Source organism: Hemiscyllium ocellatum, chromosome 1 (assembly GCF_020745735.1).
Source record: "Hemiscyllium ocellatum isolate sHemOce1 chromosome 1, sHemOce1.pat.X.cur, whole genome shotgun sequence".
NCBI classification, from domain to species: domain Eukaryota; kingdom Metazoa; phylum Chordata; class Chondrichthyes; order Orectolobiformes; family Hemiscylliidae; genus Hemiscyllium; species Hemiscyllium ocellatum.
In genome coordinates this window covers 76,379,492-76,392,624 of record NC_083401.1, presented here as the reverse complement: position 1 = coordinate 76,392,624, position 13,133 = coordinate 76,379,492, and the positions used below count along the sequence as shown (strand labels likewise).

The window sequence follows — 13,133 nt, the reverse complement described above, 5'->3', positions numbered from 1 at the left end:
GAAATGTTAATTAGTTCAACCCCATCAAAATATTGAAAAAGATGACCCTTCCATCCCCACCCTCCTTTGAAAATGAGCTAGGCTGGATCTTGCTAGAAATGCAGCATTGGGTGTTCTTAGAATTCTAAACATGTTTGTAAGTTGTACCAGGGTGTACTGATCTAAATACGAAGCTGTTATTTCTATTCAATCCATACAGAGTGCCACCCAAGCTGGCCCCTCTCACCTTTCATGCTCTACGTACTTCATCTCATTTAAAACTGTCTACTTCTTTGCCCAAGTCGCACTTGTCATGGTCATGATTGTTTATTAGACTAACACTTATCAAGGATTGAGTAATTCTATTCGAAGCTGAAAATGTGATGCTGGTTAAAGCACAGCAGGTCAGGCAGCATCCAAGCAACAGGAAATTCGACGTTTCGGGCCAGAGCCCTTCGTCAGGAAGGATGAAGGGCTCTGGCCCGAAACGTCGAATTTCCTGTTGCTTGGATGCTGCCTGACCTGCTGTGCTTTAACCAGCATCACATTTTCAGCTCTGATCTCCAGCATCTGCAGACCTCACTTTTTACTCCATAATTTTATTCGAAACAGTCAAACATGTTTCAAATTATGAAGTGAATGTTACAGCAAATCAACTTTTTTCTGTATGTGTAGCCTTATAACCACAGCAGACTAATGCCAGGCAGTCACAACATTGTATACACAGCGCACATGGAGTTTAAAACTCTAGTGAACTCTTTTAAAGACAAAGTATACATACAACATCACCTTTTTTCTAAATGAAAGTTTAGCTATTTATAATAATGAGTTTTTGAGTCTTCATAATGTCTAGATAATTTTCAGAAATGTCCAGATCCCATAATGGTGACTTTCTGTGGAGGTGCCAGTGATTTCCTCAGACATTGGTGATCTTATTAATCACCCCTGTTGTGTTGTCATTTTTTTTCCCCCAGTTGATTACAGTTGTTTTTGGAAAATATGCTTATCTTGACATAGTGCAGCCAAGTTTTGTTGGTTATCTACTAATTGACTGTGTTGAGTGTTTTAAATCTTCTCAGCATTTACTGTTTTGTTTCTTGAGAGCTTCTAGCTCATTTTAAAGCTTGTGATGTTACATCCTGATTTTCCTAATTCTGTCTAGATTTTAGCCTTCATAACCTGTTCTAATAACTGTCCAATGTGTTGCTGGTCAAAGCACAGCAGGCCAGGCAGCATCTCAGGAATAGAGAATTCGACGTTTCTAGCATAAGCCCTTCATCAGGAATAAGAGAGAGAGAGCCAAGCAGGCTAAGATAAAAGGTAGGGAGGAGGGACTAGGGGAGGGGCGATGGAGGTGGGCCCCTCCCCCTAGTCCCTCCTCCCTACCTTTTATCTTAGCCTGCTTGGCTCTCTCTCTCTTATTCCTGATGAAGGGCTTATGCTCGAAACGTCGAATTCTCTATTCCTGAGATGCTGCCTGGCCTGCTGTGCTTTGACCAGCAACACATTTGCAGCTGTGATCTCCAGCATCTGCAGACCTCATTTTTTACTCTTACTAATAACTGTCCAGCCTCTCTAATCACTTTTGTTTTCTTTGAGATCTCAACCTCTTTGACTTGCTACTTCAGTGACTGTTTGGCTTCCTCCAAGTCTTGCTTTGAATTATTTCACTACCACATTTTTGCTGGCATTTATTTGTGGAATGACTGGTTTGCATCCTATATCCCAGTGTGTGGTGTGGCGTGATGTGCTGTGTTGTGCATCTCTGCCTGGTCTTGTAGGTCTATCATTTTACTCCAGCACAACTTTGAACTAAAGCCAATGTTTCTTTGGCTAATGTCTGAACTTGATGGTGTCTTTAACAGTGGTCACTCCTCATGGGAGGGCGCATATAAAATAGCATTGGTCATTGACACCTGTTCTCATTGTCTACATAGCTTAAACATTTCCAATTTCTAGAGTAAAATTCTTGCTGTATTGTTTAAATTTGTTTCATAGCCATACTGTTTCATTAACTTCCTCCAATCCTACAAGCACCCTCTGTACTAAGCTTTTCTTTCCTCTAACTTCAAACTGTTGAAGATCAAACCCTCCCCATGCCCCATCATTCATCATTCCAGCCAATAAAACTGGATAAGATCACTTTTTGTCAGCATTTAATTATGGCCACAACTTTCTTACAGATTATGATCTTAAGATTGTCTGCTTTTCTTTTTAGAAATGCAATCATGGATCTCCAGAAGATTTTCTTGCCAGAGCTTTAGACCCACCACAGCTCCAGGTCATCAGTAATGCTATGAATTTGCTGAGGAAAATTGGAGCCTGTGAAATCAACGAAGCTAAACTCACACCATTAGGTCAACATCTTGCTGCCCTTCCAGTAAATGTGAGAATTGGGAAAATGTTGATATTTGGTGCCATTTTTGGCTGTTTGGAAACTGTGGTAAGTATGTTAAATGAATACATTGAGTTTAAACCAAACAATATCACTTTTTTTAAAAAAGTTCAAAATCTAAATGTATATTAAGACAAAAATATCCAAGTCTTTTGTTAGTTTTTACATTCGATTTGATCATGTAATCAATTTTTAAAGTATGTGTTGGCAGCGATCAACCTCACCCATTACTGTCTCGATGCTATTAGGTTAGTTATCTGTGATCCAGACTAATATGGGTCACAACTTTCTTCATTTAAAAATTGTCAGGAGTGAATTTGCTGGTTCAATGTCTTGATATTAAAACCATGCCTTAGAAATTTATGACCCACCTTGGCCATCATCTCATATCAAATTAGACTGTTGGTGACTTTGGCCTTGTCTTATGTATGACCCAGTATCATCATCATCACGAATCATATGCATATTTTTACTTAATAAATATATCATCACCTGTACCAAGTTTAGCCCATTCATATTTGAAGTCCTCGCCTATCATTAATCCAATGTTGTGCACACTGACTATTGTTCTAAACCCTCTATAAACTTCAACACATCTGTTGATTTTTTTTTAATGCTGCGACAGATTATGTTCCCCCTCACCCTTGTTTCCATTGACCAATATTATTTCTGATTCACTGAAGTATCAGATTTAAAATTCTTATCGCTGTGTCAATGGCCTTATCCATCCTGATTTCAGTCACGACCTCAGGGCCCGAAATGTCCTCTTTCCATTCATCAAAATTTTCCCTGTCTCATGATCAGTGTCTAGTCTTCAGCCTCCTTATTATTATCTGTTTAAAAACTTGCATCTTTTTTTCCTCCTTTGAGGACCCCCTAAGATCAATAGCTTTGGCAGTTTTCATCACTTCTTCTAAACCATTTTGGCTTGGCATCTGTTTATAAGTAGACCTCTGCGAGCAATCTTGCTATATTTGAATAATATAGCTATTTACTATAAACCGACCGACTCCCACAGCTACCTAGACTACAACTCCTCCCACCCTGCCCCCCTGTAAAAACACCATCCCATATTCCCAATTCCTTTGTCTCCGCCGCATCTGCTCCCAGGAGGGCCAGTTCCAATACCGAACAACCCAGATGGCCTCCTTCTTCAAAGACCGCAATTTCTCCCCAGACGTGATTGACGATGCTCTCCACCGCATCTCCTCCACTTCCTGCTCCTCCGCCCTTGAGCCCCGCCCCTACAATCGCCACCAGGACAGACCCTACTGGTCCTCACCTACCACCCCGCCAACCTCCATATACATCACATCATCCGTCGTCATTTCCGCCACCTCCAAACGGACCTCACCACCAGGGATATATTTCCCTCCCCTCCCCAACAGCATTCCAAAAAGACCACTCCCTCCGTGACTCCCTTGTCAGGTCCACAACCCCCCCCCCCCCCCCCACCAACCTAACCTTCACTCCCGGCACCTTCCCCCGCAACCGCAAGAAGTGCAAAACGTCCACCCACACCTTCCCCCATTACTTCCCTCCAAGGCCCCAAGGAATCCTTCCATATCCGCCACAAATTCACCTGCACCTCCACACACATCATTTACTGCATCCGCTGCACCCAGTGTGGCCTCCTCTATATTGGGGAGACAAGCTGCCTACCTGCGGAACATTTCAGAGAACACCTCTGGGACACCCGGACCAACCAACCCAAGTGGCTCAGCACTTCAACTCCCCCTCCCACTCCACCAAGGACATGCAGGTCCTTGGACTCCTCCATCGCCAGACCATAGCTACACGACGGCTGGACGAAGAGCGACTCATCTTCCGCCTAGGAACCCTCCAACCACAAGGGATGAACTCAGATTTCTCCAGTTTCCTCATTTCCCCCCCCCCCCATCTTGACTCAGTCCCAACCCTCGAACTCTGCACCACCTTCCTAACCTGCAATCTTCTTCTTGACCTCTCCGCCCCCACCCCCACTCTGGCCTATCACCCTCACCTTAACCTCCTTCCACCTATCTCATTTCCAACGCCCCTCCCCCAAGTCCCTCCTCCCTACCTTTTATCTTAGCCTGCACACTCTCCTCATTCCTGAAGAAGGGCTCATGCCCGAAATGTCGATTCTCCTGCTCCTTGGATGCTGCCTGACCTGCTGCACTCTTCCAGCAACACATTTTCAGCTCGATATTTGAACAATGTCAAAGGCACCTATGTTAATGGTAATTAGGATGGCATTATTGGTAGTCATGGACAACACTTTCTGATGGATATTTGGTATATAAAAGATTCTGAATTTGCTGTGCTGGAAAAATTATTTCTTTCTGTAATCTTTGTTAAGCTTTCTGAATTTATTCACAGTTTAGATAAAATGTGTGTTTACAAATGTATACTTTGTTTCCAGGCAACCATAGCTGCAGCCATGGCAGAGAAATCTCCCTTTGTTACACCAATAAATGGGAAAGAAGAAGCTAACCTTGCAAAATCAGCTCTGGCATTGGCTAATTCAGATCACCTGGCCATTTACAAAGCATATTTAGGGTATGTTGCAACACTCACTTCTGCTTCTGACCAGAATAACATCAGAAATGGTTGTACTTATGCATCACTGTAGCCACCAGCACTTATGTAACTGTTGCAGAAAGCAGTTAATCAGTAGGCAGGAGGAGCATTGGAGAGGTTTTAAAGTGATTTTAAAAATTCTGAAATCTATTAAAGAATTGTGCCAGAACTACTGTGTCTAATTTCTTGCAAAATCTTGAGATGATTTAGACAGAGAGCTGTGGCACTCTCAAGACTTTATGGAGGCAGTTCATACACAACCTAACTGGGCTCAGTTGATAATTAATGAGACACTTTAATCCCATTGTCATTGTCTCTAGCCTCACATAATGCAGTACTTTTATTTATTGTTATACTTAAGCTGAAAATAAATTTTGCTTAATTAACTGAGCAAGAAATCTTTGGGAAAGACTGGTTGGATGCAACTCTTTGGCAGAAATGGGGCCAGATATTCTCCTCTCTGGATAATTGGAGACCAGATGTAGCCTGAGAGATACTCACTCATCAGGATCCCTTAGATGTCCCAACACATTGATTATGCAGGAATTTCCAATGGACCATTGCCATGTGTCTAAACCTCTGCAAAAGCCTCTAAATCTGATTTAGACTCCTAAGTCTGGGAGGGTTTTCACTTAATGGACTATATAACTACACTGGTTCCAACTCTTGGGTAACTGTTCAATTTAATCCCCCAATCATGGTCCCTCTAAATCCAAACTCACCATCGAACACAATACCCTGAACTCTGTGCTCTCCACCCCCATTCACTCACCATGCTATCCTGGCCCCTTACTCATCCTGCTGCACTACATGTTACTTATTATCGACCTGCTGCTCTCAAACTGCCCACCACTCTACTCCTCACTTTTATATTCTTTCACAGGGACTTTGGACCTTTAAACTTTGTTTATTTACTGGAATATGGCAAATAATGCTGCAAAACAAAAAAGGTCATGGCTTCCATAAAAATTTCCTGTGATCTTGTTTGTGAGACCATGATGTGGACGTGCTGGTGTTGGACTTGGATGGACAAAGTCAAATGTCATACGACACAAGGTTACAGTAACTTCACCAGACGAAGGGGTATCACTCCAAAAGCTTGCGATTTCAAATAAATTGTTGGACTATAATCTGGTGTCGTGTGACTTCTGACTTAATTGAAAATATCACATGAAACTGAGATTTTTAATCTGATCCTGGTCAGAGAAAAAGATTTTGACCCAGATTGGAAGTTTTGAGTCATGAGTTACTTCATTATGAAATGTTGGTGCTGACATATTTATTGGTATGCAGCTGGATTAAGAACCTAGCAAAGCAATTGCAGTTCCTGCTCTTCCTACTAATTTCTCATTAGCATTCTCTTCACTTACTCTACCATGGTTTGCCTGCCCTGTTATTTACTTATGGTGGTGCGTGCAGTAGCTGCCACAATGTAATTCCTGTCACTGGGTGGAAACTTCTGGGCACCCCCAAGCTCTTAGAAAGGTGGGTAGTGAAAGTAAATTTGGCATGATGCTAAATTCAGTTTCCTGAAAACAAATTAACATTTTTTGAACTTTAAATTCTTGAACCTTTCAGTTAGGTCAGCTGTCCCAATCTTGGTGGTCAGGATCTATTTTGCTTTTATTAGCATGCTATGCATACTCATTAGCATTCTATTCCACTGGAATAACATTTACAGGAGCAATGTTGGAAAGCATAAAAACCTGTTTGCCTTCTCTGCCCTAAATCATCTCACAAAAAAAAGCCTTGCAGAGAAAGTGCATTACAAATGGAAAGAGTCCAAGATTTGTTTACGCTCCTGTACCTGGAAACATAACTAATCCAAACAGAAGCTGAAAAATACAATGATATGCGCACTCCACAAGGCCTCAGCACTGAAGAGAGGGATTCTCCTGCAAAAAACTGCTTTGTTAACTCCTAATACCAACAGTTGAACAATGTTCTGCAATTCAGTTAATGTTTGAAGAAGGAAACACAAGATTCGCCAATGGTGATGACAGCAGTGCATGAGGAGGTTACCCCTCCGCTTATGAAGCTCTAGGGAGAACATCATCAATATGATGTTATGCAGGGGATGGGACTAGCATGACTCAAACCTCAGTTTGCCATGGGCATTCATTGAATACAGTGATGTTGAGGGGTTAAATTTACTGATTCAATTCAAATACCACATACCTAGCTTAAGGGTGGCTGTATTTAGCTAGTTTTGAGAAGATTTGTAGCTCAGGTTGAGGTTCTCAATGTAGGTATGCTCACTGAGCTGGAAGATTCACTTTCAGACGTTTCATCACCATACTGGGTAACATCTTCAGTGAGCCTCTGGTCGAAGCACTGCTGATAATTCCTGCTTTCTATTTATATTTTTGGGTTTCTTTGGGTTGGTGATGCCACTTCCTGCTCCTTTTCTCGAGGGATGGTAAATGGGGTCCAAGTCAGTGTGTTTGTTGACAGAGTTCCGGTTGAAATTCTCATGCACGTCTCTGTTTGGCTTGTCCTAGGATGGATGTGTTGTCCAGTCAAAATGGTGTCCTTCCTCATCTGTATGTGAGGATACTAGTGAGAGAAGATCATGTCGTTTTGTGGCTTGTTGATGTTCATGTATCCTTGTGGCTAGTTTTCTGCTTGTTTGTCCAATGTAGTGTTTGTTACAGTCATTGCACGGTATTTTGTAAATGGCATTAATTTTGCTTGTTGTCTGTATCGGGTCTGTGAGCTACCATGATGCCAAGGGGTCTGAGTAGTCTGGCAGTCATTTCTGAGATGTCTTTGATGTAGGGGAGAGTGGCTAGGGTTTCTGGATGCATTTTGTCTGCTTGTTTGTGTTTATTGCTGAGAAATCGGCGGACTGAGTTCATTGGATACCCGTTCTTTTGAATAGTTCCTGGAACTACACAGAGCAGAGGAAAATCACCTATGCAGTGTATTCAAAAAGAATGGGTACCCAATGAACACAGTCCGCTGATTTCTCAACATTTGAGAGATCTGATCAAAAGTCTGATAACAGCGGAGAAGAAGCTGGTGAATGTGTGTATGTGTATTCAAACTTTTATAACTTTGTCTGATGGAAGAGGGTGAAAGAGACTATAACTGGGGGGGGGGGGGTGAGATGGGTCTTTGATTATGTAGGTTGCTTTCCTGATGCAGTGGGAAGGGTGATGGAGTCTATGCTTTCTGTGGTGCATCTATGTAAGTTAGTAATAGTCCTTGTGCACATGCTGAATTTCCTTAGCCTCCTGAGGAAGTAGAGGAATTGTTATGCTTTCTTAACTGTTGCGTTGATGTGAGTGGACCAGGACAGATTGTTGGTGATCATCATTCCCAAGAATTTGATGCTGTTGACCATCTCCACCTCAGCACCATTGATGCAGGCAGGTGTGCTTTCCACTCTGCTGAAATCAGTGACCAGCTCCTTCATTTTGCTGACATTGATAAGAGAGATTGTACTTTATTAGGCTCAGCAAGAGCTTGTTCTGTAGCAGTTCTTTGACTCTCCTTGAGACTTCTGCAGTTTCTTACTCCTGCAGCTGTCAGCATGTGTCCATGATTTGTTCACCAAGCCTACTGTCAATAGATCATCCTAAGGTAAATGAATCTGTGCCTGTGGGAGGGTGGTGAGGAAGACCTTGATAGTGCCTCCTCTGATGTTCCTGACATTTCCCAGCCCCACCTCTACCAGCTCCTTGACTCCCACCTCTGAGGAGAAAGAGGTGAGATTTAAGGAGATGAAGACATAGCTGGACTTTTGTTTTGACCTGTCTTGGGAATGTGATCTGGAGGCTCTCTAGAAAAACACACACATTTGTTCATGTTGCAAGCCTCCATCCTTATCCAAGGCTTCATTAAGATATTGGTGCTTTGATGTGAAGCTGGATGCAACAGATTGTTGCCTGGCTATAGATATTCAGTCTTCCTATCATCACATTCCTTATCTCCTTCCAGTTCAGCAGCATTCTCCTCAATGGGATAGGGAGAATTCTGTCTTGTATTCTCTCTTCTACCTGGGCAAGTTTGTGCTAATTGTGCAGGTTCTTCCCCAGAAAGCGGTATGCATAAAGGACATTAAAATGCATGTATTAGCATAGCACCTGCATTGGTGCTAAATCCCCAGGGCTGTACTGGTCTGTATATAATCCTAGTAAGTAGCATGTGGCATGGGAGAAGTTAGACGTTAAAAGGTTCCGAATGAAAGGTGTTGTCAAAAATTTACGGTTGAGATAAACCAAAAAAGCATTGTGATGTGTGTTCCTTGCATACATATGAGCTGTTTATCCCAAAGTCTGTCTCTTATGGTTTTATTCCTGTATCTTTGTCTCATGCAGACCTTAGTGAAAAGCTCACAGATGTGTACGTTCACCCAGTAGTGAAGAAAGGTCCTGACAGTATATGAGCTGCCGAGTGTTGCTCCTTTTTATTTTTGAAATGTGAACCCTGTCATTTGTGAGAGAGAATACCCACTGTGATGCAAGTGGTGTTGCATTGATTGTTGCAATTGACAGATATTGATAGCAAATGATGCATCTGATGAAGATACATGGCATCAATATTATGTCTGACAGTCCTCTGCAGTGGTAAATTTAAAATGCTAACTTGTGCCTCAAAGAGGCATAACACATCGAGTAGATAATGGTACATACCTGGGAAGACCAGTCATCATTTGCAGCAATGAAACCAGGTTCTCTTTAGCTGTCTCTTGACTTCTGCAACTACTTCTGACCAAGTTGCCTTTTTGTCAATCGGAATAGCCTCTAATACTAGGAAAGATAACTTTCCTTTTCTCCTGGACAGCCTTCATGAGAACCTCTAGGGAGGTATTGCTAAAGAATGGTTTTGTTTTTGTTGGTTTCTGACATCTCCATGATGAGTGAGGATAATGAGCAGATGCTGAGTGAGAGTTCTGGGTTGTAGAAAGTTAGGTTTTGTCTGGGTGCCTCTCAAAAATGGTGACCGAAAGTTGGAGCCCAGAAGGTTGTATTAGATACAACCGTCCTGTCTATCTGCCTGTAAAATTTGGCTTTTTAACAAATTCCTTGGGTGATGACATAATTGGTTGGGCTAGTATTTATTGCACATCTCGATTGTTCCTTGAGAAGGTGAAGATTGAGCTGACATTTTAAACAGTGCAGTCCATTTGGTGTAGGTACACCCATGATATTGTTCAAGGTGGGGTTCCAGGAACTTGACCTAGGGACATGAAAAATATAGAAACATATTTCTAAGTCAGGAGGGTGACTGATTTCTGCTGAGCACCTGTAGTGGAGAGAGTGACTGTGAATGCGATGCTAATCAAGCAGGCTGCTTGTCCTGGATGGTGTCAAGCTTCGTGAGTGTTGTTGGCTGCACTCATATAGGTAAGTGAGAAGTTTTATATTACATTCCTAACTTATGCCTTGTAGCTTATGGATAGATATTGGGAAAGCAGGAGATGAGTTACCCAGTTCATAACCTCTGGCTTCCTCTCATAGCTACTGTATGTAAGTGGATAGTCCAGTTCAATTTCTGGTCAAGGGTAATCCCCAGGATGTTGATCATGGAGAGTTCAGCTATGATAATCCCATTGAAAGATAAGGAGCAATGGTTGGAAACTCTTGTTCTTGATGGTCGTTACTCAGCACTTAAGTGATGGAACTCATGCAGAGCTGTCCTGGAGTTGAGGTGACTGACGTCTAACAGTCGCATCTACTGCAAAAGAAGACTCTTATATGATTACAATCAGCAGAGATTTTTCCTGCCAATTCTCATGGACCCATTTTGCACACTTGGCCAAATGTAGCCTGATGTCGAAGGCAGTCGCACTCACCTCACCTCTGGATTTCAGCCATTTTGTCCACACTAGAACCAAGGCTGTCATGAGGCCAGGAGCTGACTGACCCTGGCGGAACCTAAACTGAGTGTCATGGAGCAGGTTATTGCTCAGCAAATGCTGCTGTTGATGATGCCTTCCATTGCTCTCCTGATGATGGAGAGTGAACTGATGAGGTTGCAATTTGCCAAATTGAATTTGTCCTGCTTTTTATGAACAGGTTTCACATTGTCGGGTAGATATCAGTGTTGTAGATGTACGTGCATGCACATGTCATGAGCTGATAAGAATGTCATCATGCAAGGAATCTTTACCCATCTCTGAACAAAAGTATCTCCTGCTCATCAGGCCCACTTCCACAAGCTCTAGAAAACAAGATTCCACTTACTGTAACTGCATCTGCAATGTGAAGAAACATACCTAATGTTGCAGCACAAATGTTACAAGTATTTAGTCAGTGAACTGTCATTATTATGTGAGCATACAAAGGATAGATTTTGGAGTTGTAAGTACATATTTTTCATTTAGCTTGCTGGTATCGTTTCTAAATTTAAATTTGTGTTTGCATGTCAAGATGGAAGAATGTGCGATCAGATGGCTATCGTGCTGAAATGGCTTACTGTAAGAAACACTTTCTGAGTCGGACTACACTTATAACAATGGAGGTTTGTATATTTTTCTTGCATTAAACATCCCGTTATTGTGCTTTTCAGTCGAAACTTTCATGTTGCTATTTGGTATCTTCCTAAATGTTGAAGCTTACACACGTCCCTTATTTTGAAAAATATTGATGTTTTATAGTACGCTTGCTAATTTTGAGCTTTTTAGAATTTGATTTGCAATTAAAGGACTAGAGTTTGATGTCAATTTTATTAATAAAAATATATTTTAAAATTAAAATTGCTAACTTGAATGGCAGCTCCTGATGTGCTTACTGAAAAATATGCTTGCAGGATATTAAACAGGAACTTATTAAGCTGATGGAGGCAGCAGGTTTTGTGCCATCAAGAACCACAGGAATTAAGCATCAAAGTTGCAGCAAAGGACCTTTGGCAGAGCACCCAAGAAAGAGTTTATCAGATAAGGAAATTCTGCTTCTGAAAGCTGTACTAACAGCAGGACTGTATGACAATATTGGGAAGATTATTTACACACCGTCAGTGGATATCACTGACAAGGTGATCTGTTGTGTCGAAACTGCTCAAGGTAAAGCACAATTACACCCTTCATCTGTCAACAGAGATCTGCAGACAAATGGTTTGCTTCTGTATAAGGAAAAGGTAACTTCTGTTGATAAAGCTATTTATTTCTATCCATGTTTGTAAAGGTTGACTAACTATTGCAGGTCTCTGTCGGGATTGTCACGAGGATTTTGTTTATGATTGTGGCCATCTCTTCGATCTACTATTTCATGTTTCCTTCTTTTCCAAATAATTTATGGTTCCAAGGGTTTTAATCCCACTACCATACAAAATCTTATTTTTTGCACAACTACATAACTAGCAATCAGCATTCGTCTGAAGTGTGTTAATACAACCAAACAGAATATAACTTGAATTTTATTAAGATTCAGATGTTCTACAAAAACAGTGTCTAAGATGGAGGAAGCTTAAGTAAGAAATACAAATGGTTTCAGTTACACATACAATGTCCGACACTCTAAGCGAGCGTGTTTTTCCATTTGTACCTCTTTTACTGTGTTTAAATGAATTGAGTATTATTATATATGAAACAATTGAAATTTTTTGACGACATCTGACAGTTATCCTCATTCGTTTGAAAAAGTAGATTGATGGGCAGAATTTCCTTTGCTCTGGTGTGACAAGAATAATGATATGTGGTGGATAAGTAGAGCAATAATGAAAGCATCAGGTTTTCAAAAATTGATGTGCATTTTTCTTAAAGCCTTAAATGACAGCATCACAATCTTGTGCTTGAGCAGTTACTGGCTTATTGCTTCTTATTGATATCCTGTTTTGCCATATTCACATTACACTTCTAATTCTCCTCTGCTCAGCAAGAAACAAGAAATGAGAGCTATTACATTTTACAACAAACAAGGGTAAGGCTTATACAGTTACTCGTAGGGCCTTGCATTGTGTTGTAGGACAGAGTGACCTAGAGGTACATAATCCTTTGAAGTTTGCATCACATAGACAGGGTGGTTAAAATGGTGTGAAAATGAACCGCTTGCCTTCTCATTGCTCGATCCTTTGAGTATAGGAATTGGGAAGTCACGTTGCAGTTGTACAGGACATTGATGAAGCCTCTTCTGGAATACTGTGTCCAGTTATGGTTACCCTCTTATCAGAAAGATGTTATCAAGTTGGAGGGGATATGGAAGAGATTTACCAGGATGTTACTGGGATGGATGGTTTGAGTTATAAAGAAAGA

At 41.4% G+C, this 13,133-nt stretch overlaps 1 protein-coding gene across 1 annotated transcript in view; it reads left to right on the top strand.

The window, feature by feature from the left end:
- dhx29 (DEAH (Asp-Glu-Ala-His) box polypeptide 29) overlaps positions 1-13,133 on the top strand; it is a 125,110-nt gene that overhangs the window by 89,784 nt on the left and 22,193 nt on the right. Inside the window, exons 21-24 of the mRNA XM_060822932.1 lie at positions 2,198-2,422; positions 4,779-4,915; positions 11,314-11,404; positions 11,693-12,019. Of these exons, the coding sequence (XP_060678915.1) occupies positions 2,198-2,422; positions 4,779-4,915; positions 11,314-11,404; positions 11,693-12,019 (780 nt within the window). The remainder of the gene's footprint in view (positions 1-2,197; positions 2,423-4,778; positions 4,916-11,313; positions 11,405-11,692; positions 12,020-13,133) is intronic.